The sequence below is a fragment of the Cebidichthys violaceus genome, unplaced genomic scaffold (genome assembly GCF_023349555.1).
Source record: "Cebidichthys violaceus isolate CVI_PGR_0920_01 unplaced genomic scaffold, fCebVio1.0.p SCAF_26, whole genome shotgun sequence".
Classification (NCBI taxonomy): domain Eukaryota; kingdom Metazoa; phylum Chordata; class Actinopteri; order Perciformes; family Stichaeidae; genus Cebidichthys; species Cebidichthys violaceus.
In genome coordinates, this window is record NW_027176439.1 from 2942422 (window position 1) to 2954763 (window position 12342).

Below are 12342 nucleotides of genomic sequence, written 5' to 3' on the forward strand. Positions count from 1 at the left end.
ATTTTATGACTAACACTGCACAGTTTTCACCCATGGAACTTACCTTAAGCACCGTATGGTAGCTTCTGTCGTCACGTCTGGATCGCACGGTTAACGGACAGGGGAAGAGGGTTAAATTGTTTTAAAGAACCAGAATACGTTGTTTGGTTTCAGTCTCTTACAAAATGTAAGGCCGGTTTTTTTATTTAGGTTTTTCGCACAACAATCACATACAACAATTTCAAGTCAATGAAACAGTTTCTGTAATAAGTCTAACACTCCTTCTATACGGAGTTTTCCTCTTTATCAGTTCTCACTGATTTTGCTATGAGGAATAATACAAACCCTCTCTCTGTACTTCCTCTCCCTCCTCCCTCCTTTCTGCTCTGCCCTGCTGTTTTTATGCTGTTCTCAGGCTGGAACCTCCTTCAAGCTAATGAGTCACTCACACACGAGTCCTCCCCTTTTTTAGAGCTGACACAGAACATAACTGGTTTGATCCTGTTTACAAGAGGAAGCATACAGTTTAGAGTGACTATTCTACTAAAGACACATATACAGTTTATAAGGTTCATCACATCTATCAAAAAGTAAAACAAGTTATAGGTTTAATTACTTCAAACAAAATGAAAAAAGGTTTATAGGTTATACTGATTACACTTTGAATAAAAAAGGTTACAAGTTATAATGGTTATACTTTTATGCTTTCATACTTTTTCTACCATCTCTCAACAAGGTGTTTAGAATTGATCTATTTTACAAAGAAATCAGTCTGATGAAGACAGTACTGTTGAGGAGCTGTAAAGATAAGAAAGACAGAATGTCTTCAGCCTCAAACTGTTGGTCCCATCGTGTCCAACGTGGTCTACATGGACGGGTTTCAGTGTAAACCCTCCAAGCTGCTTCCTCAACATCTGGAGGACTTTGTCCAGAGCTCTGCAGAGCATGGAGTCTTTGTTATGAGCTTGGGGACCTTGGTGGAGACTCTTCCTGAGGATGTAGCACAACATGTAGCTGCTGCTGTTACCCAGTTCCCTCAGAAGGTCATCTGGAGGCATTCTGGGAAGAGACGGTCCACTCTGGTCAACAACACCTTGCTGCTGGAGTTACCAACAGACTTCAAGAGGCCATCTACTGTGGAGTTCCCATCGTGGGCCTTCCTCTGGTGTTTGATCAGGACGACAACCTGTTCAGGACGAGAGCGAGGGGCGTTACCAGAGTGCTGGACATTGGCTCATTGAACAAAGACAACTTCCTGGAGAAGGTGGAGGAGGTGCTTTAGGAGCCGTCCTGCAGGGAGAACGTGCAGGAGCTCTCCAGGCTGCACAGAGACCAGACCATGAAGCCTCTGGACCGAGCCATGTTCTGGATCCAGTTTGTCACGAGACACAAAGGGAGCCGCTCACTTGAAGGCCGACTCCTACGAGACGTCCTGGATCCAGCAGCGCTCCATTGATGTGATCACACTGTTGCTGGTGATGACGTCACTGATCTGCATTTTAACAGTGAAACGATTGAGGGGCAAAGTGTTTGGTGGGAGAAAAGAAAACCTGGACCGACACAAATACTCATGGTGATCTTCTGTTATGTATTTTATGGAGCAGTCAAGTGTTTCTTCCAGCACCAGCAGAAAAGGAAAGAACGAGAGAAGCAGAGAAGAAAGAATGAAACATGTTGACGTGACGACGTCTTAGGGGGAAATGAGGGAACCAACAACGCCACAATTACACCCCAGGAAATGAAGCTTAAAAGCCCTGCTAAAAACGTATCCCTGGCGATAAGTTTTACGTTACTTTGCAGTAACTTTTGTGTTCCCTCTCATCCATAAAAGAAGGTCGAGCTATATTATTTAAGGTATTAAAATATGTATTGAGTACAGCCGTCGCTTGTGACCACAGCGTGAGAGGGCGCAGCCTCTGTATCATTGCAGTCAGTGTTGAGATAGACTAGTTAACTTATTTCTTCTGATTATGTCTGTTACATTAATTACATGAAGGGTTGTGTGTGTGTGTGTGTGTGTGTGTGTGTGTGTGTGTGTGTGTGTGTGTGTGTGTGTGTGTGTGTGTGTGTTTAAGTATGAAGAGATGGACGGGTGGAAGTTTGTTTGGCACTGAATACAAATAGTTTCATTCATGCAGCTTAGTAAAATGATATTAACATAAGTCAGGACAGTCTTTGTTTCAAAGGCATCAACTTAGCTTTCTATATGTTTGAGTGGTGATACATATTGGTTTGTATGGTATTATTATGTTTTGAATTTCTTTTATGCGTACTTTTTTATTAATGCTATTGCATTTTTCTCAGTTTCATTCAGTATTTTCTCTTGTAAATCTTCTATTTATCATGTATTTTATATGCTCTTGTCCGTACATTAATTGTTTTACCTCAACACTTGTAACTAAGACGTAATGGTGTCCATGACCTACTTTGAAATTGTGACCTGATAGCATCTTAATAATACCGTCTGTATGGTTCAGGACCTGTAGCTGAAGTAACACACTACTCATGTTCACACATTCATAGATGGAGAAATGTCTAATAAGTTGACTATTGAAATGATGTTTGTTTTGGGGGATTGTAAAAACAACCAATGGGCTGTACTGAAAAACTACCCGCGCATTAACAAACAGAATCAAATTCTCCTGTCACACAGACAGTCTCTGACCTGGGTGTTTCCAAACGTGGTTGTGACACGTGGTCCAAAAAGCTGAGTCATGCTTACATGGAAACATGCAGGGCGAGTCACATGCTGGTAAAAATGTCCTCGTAGTCAAATGGCAAACATTAAGGTGATAAATCTAACATCTCAAACTTATATTCAAGTACTTCCTCTTTTCAGTGGCAGAAATAGCTTGACTCAACATGTACCACCATCTGCATGGGAGCCTGCGTTGTCTTTTCAGTTGAAATGAAACAGTTGTTCCTCGGCCCATTTTACAAAAACAAAAAGTAAACACAGCCGGCTTTGACACAGGAAGGACACACTTTGGACGCTGACTAATGGATTCTTCACTACTCTAAGTCGTTTGAGGTTCAGGTTGGACAATAAAGATCTGTTCAAAAGTTATTTTTCAAATGGGGTGTAAAGCAAAAAACAATCTTGTATTGATGCCATTTGTCACTTTGTCTCTTTAATATTTCACCATAGCTGTATGTTGAATTGTGATGCATTGTCATGCCTGGTGTGCATTGTCTCATATGCCAGCGTCAAACACAAATTTTCATTTGATGTTTATTGGAAAGTAAAAAATACTAGAACAATTGTGCAGAATGGCCCATTTCAGAAGAATGTTTATGATGTTATTGGACTATAGATAGTGGTGCATTATGTGTAAACAACACTTTAATGTTGCAGCTGGAAAAGGTGGAGCTGATTTCAACTGATTACTGAGTAGTTTCCAGTTTATCTATAATCATTTTTTGGTTGATTATATTTTGTATTAATTGTCTGAATCTGCAAAGTAACTATGAAAGTTATCAAATAAATGTAATAGAATATAAAGTACAATATTTCCCTCTGTCATGTAGTGGAGTAAAAGTATAAAGTAGCATTAAAAAATATTTGAGTAAAGTACATTTGTACTTAACAACCTTAAGATATTGGTTTATAGAATTGTTAAAGAACACAGATTCATTTCTGAAATTTAACAAAGACGTGTTTCGTAAAAATGAACCAACGGTTTTATTTAAGGAACAAAAGAAAATAATCAAATTTGCAGGAATGGGAGCTGCAGGGAGGACAGAATATTAATGGACAGATCAAAATTACTGGAAACAATGAGGGATCTTAAATAAAAAAATTTACATATTAAGCTAAAAAGGCTTCACTAAAAACTCTAAAACTACATTATATTATCCTAAAAGGTCCCGTTCAACATAAACTAAGTGAAATAGTGGGATTTAAGTAGAGGCCACTGGTAGGGAGGCAAACTACACTGAGGAGAGCCCAGGGGTGCTACCTGTAACTCACCTCAGGAGCAACACAGCAACCCTCACAACAGAAATGGTGAAGTCCACTCTCTTATCCCAGTGTTCATACATGCATGCAGAAGGAGTAGGGACCTCACCACGGGTGCTGAGCCTCCAACAATGACACTCTACTTAACCTAAAGAAAAAGAGAACTGACAACAAAAAGAATCAAGACCAATGAAACAAACCCAGTTGGTTGAACAATGTAAATGAATCAAAACAGAGCAAAACAGCAGCAGGTGAACCAACTCATATATGGAGCATCAACCAGGGACTCTTCTTCACTGTGACAGTCTGACCAGATCCATCAGTGTATTTTCCACTGTGATGACATAAACACCAGATTCCATATTTTGGTGAAACAAATATCTTTCCCTTCCTATCAACTGACTCTTTAACCAAACCTACATTCCAGTCAGGATGGTCTCCCACCTCCACCTCCCAGCTGTGTTTCCCTGAGCTGAAGCCCTCAGAGCCCAGAACATTGACATAATTAGTGTTTCTCTCTGGATTGTCAGGAAGCTTCTGGTTTGTGTCTCCATATCTCACACTGGTCAGATCATCAGACAGATAGAGACAGCGGTTTGCAGTGTTTGGGTCCAGAATGACAGGACTGAAGTGGACCTTGTCCTTCATCTTCTCCCAGACTCTGAAGGACAGGTTGCCCAGGTGTTTGGCCACATCTATCAGCGCTCCTGAGACCAGCTGTGGATCTGACAGTGAGCTCTGGACTCTGGCTCTGGTCTGAGTGGGTTTATAACTGCTGAGGAATGACACGTTGTGTTTCTGCAGGTCTTCTTCAACAGCAGAGATGCTGTCTGACAGAGAGGAGATCTGCTCCTGAATCATCTTCATCTCTCTGCTGATGGTCTTCCCCTTCTGCTCCTCTTCCTCCCTCAGAGCTGCCAGTCTGGACTCCTCTTCCTCTTTCAGGAACTGGTGGAGCTTGTTGAACTCTGCTCTGATCTGCCTCTCTGTGGACAACAGCTGCTTCTTGGAGTGTTCAATCATTTCATTGTATGTTTTCTCCACTTGTTTGTGTTCGTTCCTCTTGTCCTGCAGAGACTCTAAGTCAGATCTCAGCTGGTCCTTCAGGTCACTGACTGCTTGTTCTATAGGAACCACCTTGTGACTCTGGTGGAGAGAAAACTCACAGACAGGACACACAACTCTGTCTTCATCCTTACAGAACAGTTTAGGCTCTTCTCCATGTTTACTACACACCACCTCCACCTTCTTCTCTCCTTTTTCTGTCTCAGATGATCCAGTTTTCTGTCTCTCAGCAAACGAGTCAGCCAGTTCCTTCAGTGGAAAGTTTACCAGAAGAAAGTCTTTTGAGGATTTTCTTTTACAAATGGGACAGTTTTTGTTTTCAGCTTGTTTCCAGAATTGTTTCAGGCAGCTTGAACAGAAGCTGTGGTTGCAGCTCAGAGACACAGGATCTCTGAAAGTCTCTGAACAAACATGGCAGTTCAGGAGACTTTTAACAAGAACTATTTTCTCAGCCATTTGTCTTGGAATCTAAATTATCTTTCAATAACAAGACTCACCAAGTTACTGTTCCGTCTCTTCACTGGTTCAAATACTCCAAACGTGTGTTTTCCAGCAGAGATCTCACATCCTGTAATGGCGACTCAGCTCTGTTCAATAATGTCAAAATCTGTTTCCTGGTTTCCACAAACCTGTGTGACAGGTGTAATTATTAGGAGGAAATGCTGTTATGTCCTTTAGTCACCAGCAGATGGTGTCATGATGTATTTCTGAGGTAAATATTTTCCTCTTGATTAAGAAAAAAAATCCTTACAAAAGCATTTGTTGTTTCAAAGTTAAATCTAAAACTAATGTCTCTTTTAGTTTCACTAAATAAAGAATAGAACTGATCATAAAATGACACAAACAAGGAGAAGATTGTTGTGTTGAGGACGGAACATTTCAACAGGCTCACTGACACTAAACCAGTTTTACTGCATATTTCATTTTTCAGCCACTGTAACAGGAAACATGTTGTGCTAATAAACAAGTTACACAATTCTTAATACCTCATAGACTCCATAAAAAATACATCCAAATTTATTTTTGATCATATTTTATATCATTAGTTACTTTTTAGATTCAGATTAAAATAAAATATGAAATTATAATATTTGCCTCTGAATTGTAGTAAAGTATAGAAGTATAAAGTTTAGTCAAAAATGGAAATACTCAAGTAGAGCCAAAATTGTACTAAAGGACAGTACTTGAGTAAAGGTACTTGTTACTCTCCACCACTGACAAGTCCTAAAGTATACAAAGATAAATACATATACTCCAACAATGCATGAGCTTTTAATCAGGAAAGACTCTGTTACAAGTATTTAGGTTGTTAACAGAAATAAAAGTCATCTCTCTGTATAAAAATACTCAACAATAATGACAGGTGAAACTGATCAGGACAGGCCAATCTAAAAAGATGACAAACTCACAAAAACAGGAAGTAAAACTAAACATGACACATGACGAGTGAACTTCAAAATAAAAAAGGAAATAGACTATCAAAATAAAACCCTGATAGACCATAAAGACCATAATATTGTGAGAAAACTCTACTTCAAAAGTATCACAATTCAGAGGACTCGTTCAGAATGACCACTTCCAGAATGTCAGACTATTGTAAATTATTCTTTATTTCATTTCATGTTCAGAAATGCATCTACAATCCCACTCGTGAGTACAGCTGTCAAATGAATGTAGAGTCAAACGTGGTGAAATGTGCATGGAGTAGAAGTATACCTATGATGAAAATTACAGGCCTCTCTCATCTTATTAAGTGGGAGAACTTGCACAATTGGTGGCTGACTAAATACTTTTTTTCCCCACTGTATAAGGTTAACCAAAATGTAATGTTTTTGACACAAATTTCTCTCTTGTGGTTTATGTTCCTGCCTGAAAAGATAGAGAACAGAGAGAAGGAAGAGAAGAGAGGCAAAGGGAGACATAAAGAAGCAGAAAAAGAGTAGAAAGGAGACACCAGGAAGCAAAAAGGAGACACCAGGGACCAGAAAGGAGACATCAGGGAGCAGAAAAGAGTAGAAAGGATACATCAGGAAGCAGTAGAAAAGACAGGAAGAAGCTGTTAAAGTAAGAAAGGTAGGTACCGTGTGTCTGTGTGAGAGTTTTTTCCATTACAGGAGGATCAAGAAAAGAAAAGATGGATATAGAATTTGTAAATCTGCAATGGTTTAAGGTAAATATATTTCTGTCTATGCATGTGTTAAATATGCATGGTAATCTGGCAATTTATAGAATTATTCAATTTATTGAGACAAATAATGTAGCTTTAAAACTAATTTTGAATTTAATTTCTTACTGTGCCAAAATAAATGTGTATTTGCAGATGCCAAACATTAGGCAAGTCAGGAAGAGGGAGAGGAAGACGAGGAAGTGGACCCAGGAGGCCATGGCACAGGCCCTACAGGAGGTGAAAGCAGGCAGGCTCACTCTACGGCAGGCAGCCCAGCAGTTTGGGGTCCCGAAGTCCAGCCTGAGTGACCGAGTCAGTGGAAGGGTGTCCTCTGACTGTGTCTATGGTCAGAGGACTCTCCTCACCCCTGAAGATGAGGATTCCCTGGTGGAGTACTGTTTGTATTCTGCCAGTCACGGGTTTCCACTGACGAAGCCTCAGGTCCTGGCCCACGCTCTGGCCATCTACAACCTCCGCCACCAGGAAGCACCAAGAACCGTGCTTGGCCAGACGTGGTGGATTAATTTTAGGGAGCGGCAACACCATCGCCTTACTGCCCGGACCCCAGACATAATTAACCGTGGGAGGGCATCCTGCGCCAAGAGGGGGCCAATTGAGGAGTATTTGGGGCTCCTCACCACCACCCTGGAGGAGCACGGGTTGAGGGAGAAACCCCGTCAGATATACAATTGCGACGAGACGGGGTTTCAGCGGGACTCTACGAGAAGAAAGGTGATTGTGCCCCGGGGGACTAAACATGCTTACAGGCAGGCCCAGGGAACCAGAGACCACATCACCGTCCTGGCCTGCCTCAACGCGGCTGGGGAGGATGTCCCCCCTTTCATCATCTACAAAGGGGGATATCCAGGGGGCCCCTATAATAAGGAAGGGGTTCCCGATGCCCTCTACGGGAAGTCGCCAGCAGGGTACATGGACAGTGAGCTGTTTAGGAAGTGGTTTGTCGGGCACTTCCTGAAGTTCGCCGCGCAGGAGCGCCCGCTGCTGCTCATAATGGATGGACACCAATCCCACCTGGATCCAGAGCTGGTCCGGGCGGCACAGAGGGAGGGGGTCATTCTCCTGTGCCTGCCACCACATACGTCTCACATCCTTCAACCTCTGGATGTGAGTTTCTTCGGACCCTTGAAGGCAGATTTCTCTGGTGTTACAGGAGATCTGTCGGCAGTGAGCCACTCCTTCTTGGTTTCTAAGAAGGAGTTTTCAAGGGTCCTAAGAGACTCCTACCAGAGGGTGAAGGATCGGAGACTGGTGGTGGCTGGGTTCAGGAGGTGTGGCCTCTACCCTCTGGACCCAATGGCCATCGACTGGTCACGGGTCATGCCGTCCGGGCCGCGGCGTGGGGCCTCCTCACCACCTCCGCCAACCCCATCGGCATCTTCCTGGGCTGTGCCTGATGTTGCCCTCCCCTCCCAGCATCCCTAATCCCCAGAACCAACCTCCACCTGCCCCTCCTCCTCCCAATCCTTACATCACCCGTAGACCTGGCCCACCTCCTGGCCGAAATAAATTACAACCGCAACGCCGGCAAGGTCAGGAGGAACATCACCAAGGCCAGGTTACTGACAGCTCAGGAGATGTCTGATGTCATCGTGGAGGCGGAGGACCGTGCTGCAAGGCGGGAGGCCCAAGCTCTGGCCAGAAGAGACAGAGAGCAGCAGCGGGCCGGAGACACCGGCCCGGCAGCCGCTTCCTCTGCCCTGTCTGCCGGCTCTCGCCCCAGCCGCAGAAGACCAGTGTCCCTCGGGGCTGCTTCAGTCACCAGCTCCGGACTTTCCATCGCCGGTCCCTCATCCCGCTCTGCCCCCTCTTGTGCCTCCCACGGTCCCCGGCTGCCTGCCAGCAGGACCACATCACCACCGAGCCTGCCTGCTGAGGGACACCACCACCTTCCCCCCGTCTCCTGGTCAGCGCATATCTATTATGCATTTGAATTCACGTATGAATCAGAATGTATTAACTATTGTGACGCATAAACATTATTATGAGTATGTATTTTAGTGTTGTAATGATAAAATATGATTATTATTTCAGAGCCTTCAACATCGGCCGCAGGACATGGCCTCTATGGGTCCCAAACTCCTTCCTCTCCCTCCCACCGTAAATGCTCTAAATAATCTGAAAATAGAAACAAGCAATATTATAACATGATGGTGACATTAGCCACGATGAAGAGTAAACAAAACATGGTTATGCTTTTTCTGTTATTTATACAGCCTCCCAACCTGCACAGACCAGACCATCATCCAGCTCCTCGTCTGCTGGACCCACGACATCCACCGGTAGAGTACTTAATGTAAACTTTCATTGTATGCCAACCCATGAAATGATAGTTGTCTTTAATTCAAAGTTAAAACAAGTTAAATTCTATTAATAGGTCACACTCCTGAAGAGATGGAGCAGACAGTTTGGGAGTGTGGCCGGCGCCGGGAACCCGACCCCCCTGAGAGCTCGGAGGGATTGGTGTCGTGGGTCCAGTGAGACAGCTGCCACACATGGTATCACACCGTGTGTGTGGGCTGGGACGAGGAGCTGGATGATGAAGACGATTATTTTAAATGCCATTTGTGTCCAGATTTTTGATTGAATTTTTTTTTTTAAAAGTTGTTGGTCGGTGTATGTTTGAACTTGACAGGCCAGGGTAGAAAATACTGCATCATCTACTTTTTGCATGCAAAAGGCAGGATTTTGGTTTGCATGTGTAAAATCTACTCTACAAAATGATACGTTAGCACAACATATAACACCCAGACAGGACACATTAAATACATTAACATAAAACACAATATATGCTGCATAGAAAAAGCACCAGGTAATCCATGTGATGTGCTGGCTTACCTAACTAATTAAGATATGTTAACAGGTATAAAATCTTTTTATAGTTTTTTTTGTTTCTTTTCACGGGGGAGTCTGTACCGTTACCCTAAGGGCAGTAGCTACAACTAGTGACTCAATGGATGGCTGTGTGTCTAACATTGTGCCACTTAAGCTCTGGACTGCTTTGCTGTGAAAGGACAGCAGGTTTGTTTGCAGCCTGTAATTGCACTACCCAGTTTGACTACTTTGGGAGGCTTTGTCTTGCTTTTGACACTTGATGTCATGATGTTCGGCTTCTGACTGTCTTCAGTTCAGTTTAAGGATCAAACTCTTCAGTGTAATCTAGGCTTTTATACGTTTTGTTTGTATATAGGTTTAATAGTTTAGCAGCCTTCTATTTTCAACAGTTATCACGTAACGGTTGTTGCTGTAGATTGTTCATAGTTTTTCCATCTTTCCATAAACAGAAAGTAGCGTACTGTGAATCACAGCGGAGCGGACAATGGGGCTCTCGGTTACCAGTGAGGAGCTCCACTACTAACAGCTACTGACAGTTCCCCAATTGTTGAGCTAATCTGTAATTCAGCCTTAAAAGTACTGTAATAATAACAGTACATGGGAGCTGCAGTAAAAAGGCTGAAACATGTGCTCACAATTTTTTAAATAAATATTTGCATCACCTTTTCAATCATTTGCACAAGTTATTTGTCTTTCACTTTAACAATGTGGCTTTTCAATCATGAATACTTGTGGTTCTGTTATCAAACTCTTACTCTGCACTGTGTGTTATGATAGTAATTGTTATGTGTGCATAATTGTTAAATTCCATGCATCAGCTGGTGTTTTGCCAGTGATTGACATGAGAAGAGTTTAACAAAACAACCAGCAGGTGGTGGTATACACTCAAACGGGAATTGAGGAGCTTTTATTGCACAATTTGGAGTTGTTGAAGCGTGATATCTTATTGTGAAGGACAGAACTACGTTCCCTACGTCCTGAGGATAGAATTCCGGTGCTGTCGGATTCAGTGCAAGTGGATCTTGCTGTTCTGTGGATGACCAAGAGAGTACTCCTGTGGGGAAACTCCTCCTCTGATTCTTCATCAGTGTCTGTTTGCTGGATGTGCTGTGTTCTGAGTCCCTGATCGATTCTATGATTGTTTCTTGTCCTTACTTGCTCTGTGCTTTGGAGTGTTTTTGGTTTTGTGTTTTCAGCTACAGGCAGGAAGTCACATGGCAACAACAGATTTCTGTGGAGGACTTTTGTCCTACTTTTTCCACTCTCAGATTGGACCTCAAACACTGGACTGTCATCCCCTTTACGGCCTCTGATGATGTAGACATCATCCTCCCAGTATGACGGAGTTTGCCAGGCCCTCCTCTCTCTGTCGTATTCTTCACCAGAACTCGGCTGCCCACTTGTAACTCTGGACCATAGATTCTTTTGTCATATTGTCTTTTTCCCTCTGTCGGCTGATCTGCCTGCATGTTTAGATGCTATCTCATAGGCCTCTGTCATCCTCTTTCTCCATTTCTCCACATAGGCCTGATATGAGCCTGGCTGGTCCTCCCTTTCTATTCCAAAAAGGATGTCCACTGGAAGCCGGGGTGTCCTGCCAAATAACAAGAAGAATGGAGAGTAGCCTGTTGCATCACTCGAGGTGCAATTGTAAGCATGCAGGACTTTAGGAAGATAGCTTCTCCAGTCCGTTTTCTGTTCCTCTGTCAGTGTTCTTAACATGGAGAGAAGTGTTCTGTTGAATCTTTCAGTCTGTCCGTTCCCTTGTGGGTGATAAGGAGTGGTGTGTGATCCCTTGATACCACAGAGTTCTTTTAAACGGTGCAGCAACTGGTTCTCTAATTCCCTGCCCATGTCATGATGGATTTTTCCAGGAAACCCAAATTTCATAGCAAAATCGTTGAATAGCTTGTCAGCCACAGTTTTTGCTGATTTGTTGGTAGTTGCGTAGGCTTGGGCAAAGCATGTATAATGATCTATAACCACCAGAATATATTCATACCCCCCTTTAAACTTTTCCAAGTGCAGGAAGTCCACTGAGACTAACTCGAATGGGTGAGTGGTTTTGATACTCATCATCGGAGCTCGTGTTGTTCGGTTTGGTTTCCTCTTCTTGAGGCATTCACACATATTCGTCACGAAGTGTTCCACGTCACGCTGCATTTTTGGCCAAAAGAAACGGTCTCTGATCAGATTAACTGTCCTTTCTGTGCCCAAGTGACCCATCTCCTTGTGAAGCTCTTTCAGAACGAGAGGATGGTGGACATGAAAATACTCAAGTAAAGTAAAAGTACCTCAGAAGTGGACTAATAGTATCCAA

General features: G+C 43.0%; 1 protein-coding gene across 2 annotated transcripts; it reads right to left on the reverse strand.

Annotated features, from left to right (window-relative positions):
* Positions 1-145: 145 nt before the first annotated feature.
* On the reverse strand, positions 146-5458 carry LOC137879773 (nuclear factor 7, ovary-like). Of its 2 annotated transcripts, none has more exons than XM_068720660.1 (2): positions 3950-5458; positions 146-1165 (listed from the first exon to the last, which is right to left on the reverse strand). In XM_068720660.1, the coding sequence occupies exon 1, from the start codon at positions 5456-5458 to the stop codon at positions 4199-4201; it is 1260 nt and encodes a 419-aa protein (XP_068576761.1). In that variant the 3' UTR covers positions 146-1165; positions 3950-4198. The 2 variants fall into 2 exon arrangements, with proteins under 2 accessions (XP_068576761.1, XP_068576760.1); XM_068720659.1 differs by having other exon boundaries at positions 146-1471.
* Between the last annotated feature and the right edge of the window lie 6884 nt (positions 5459-12342).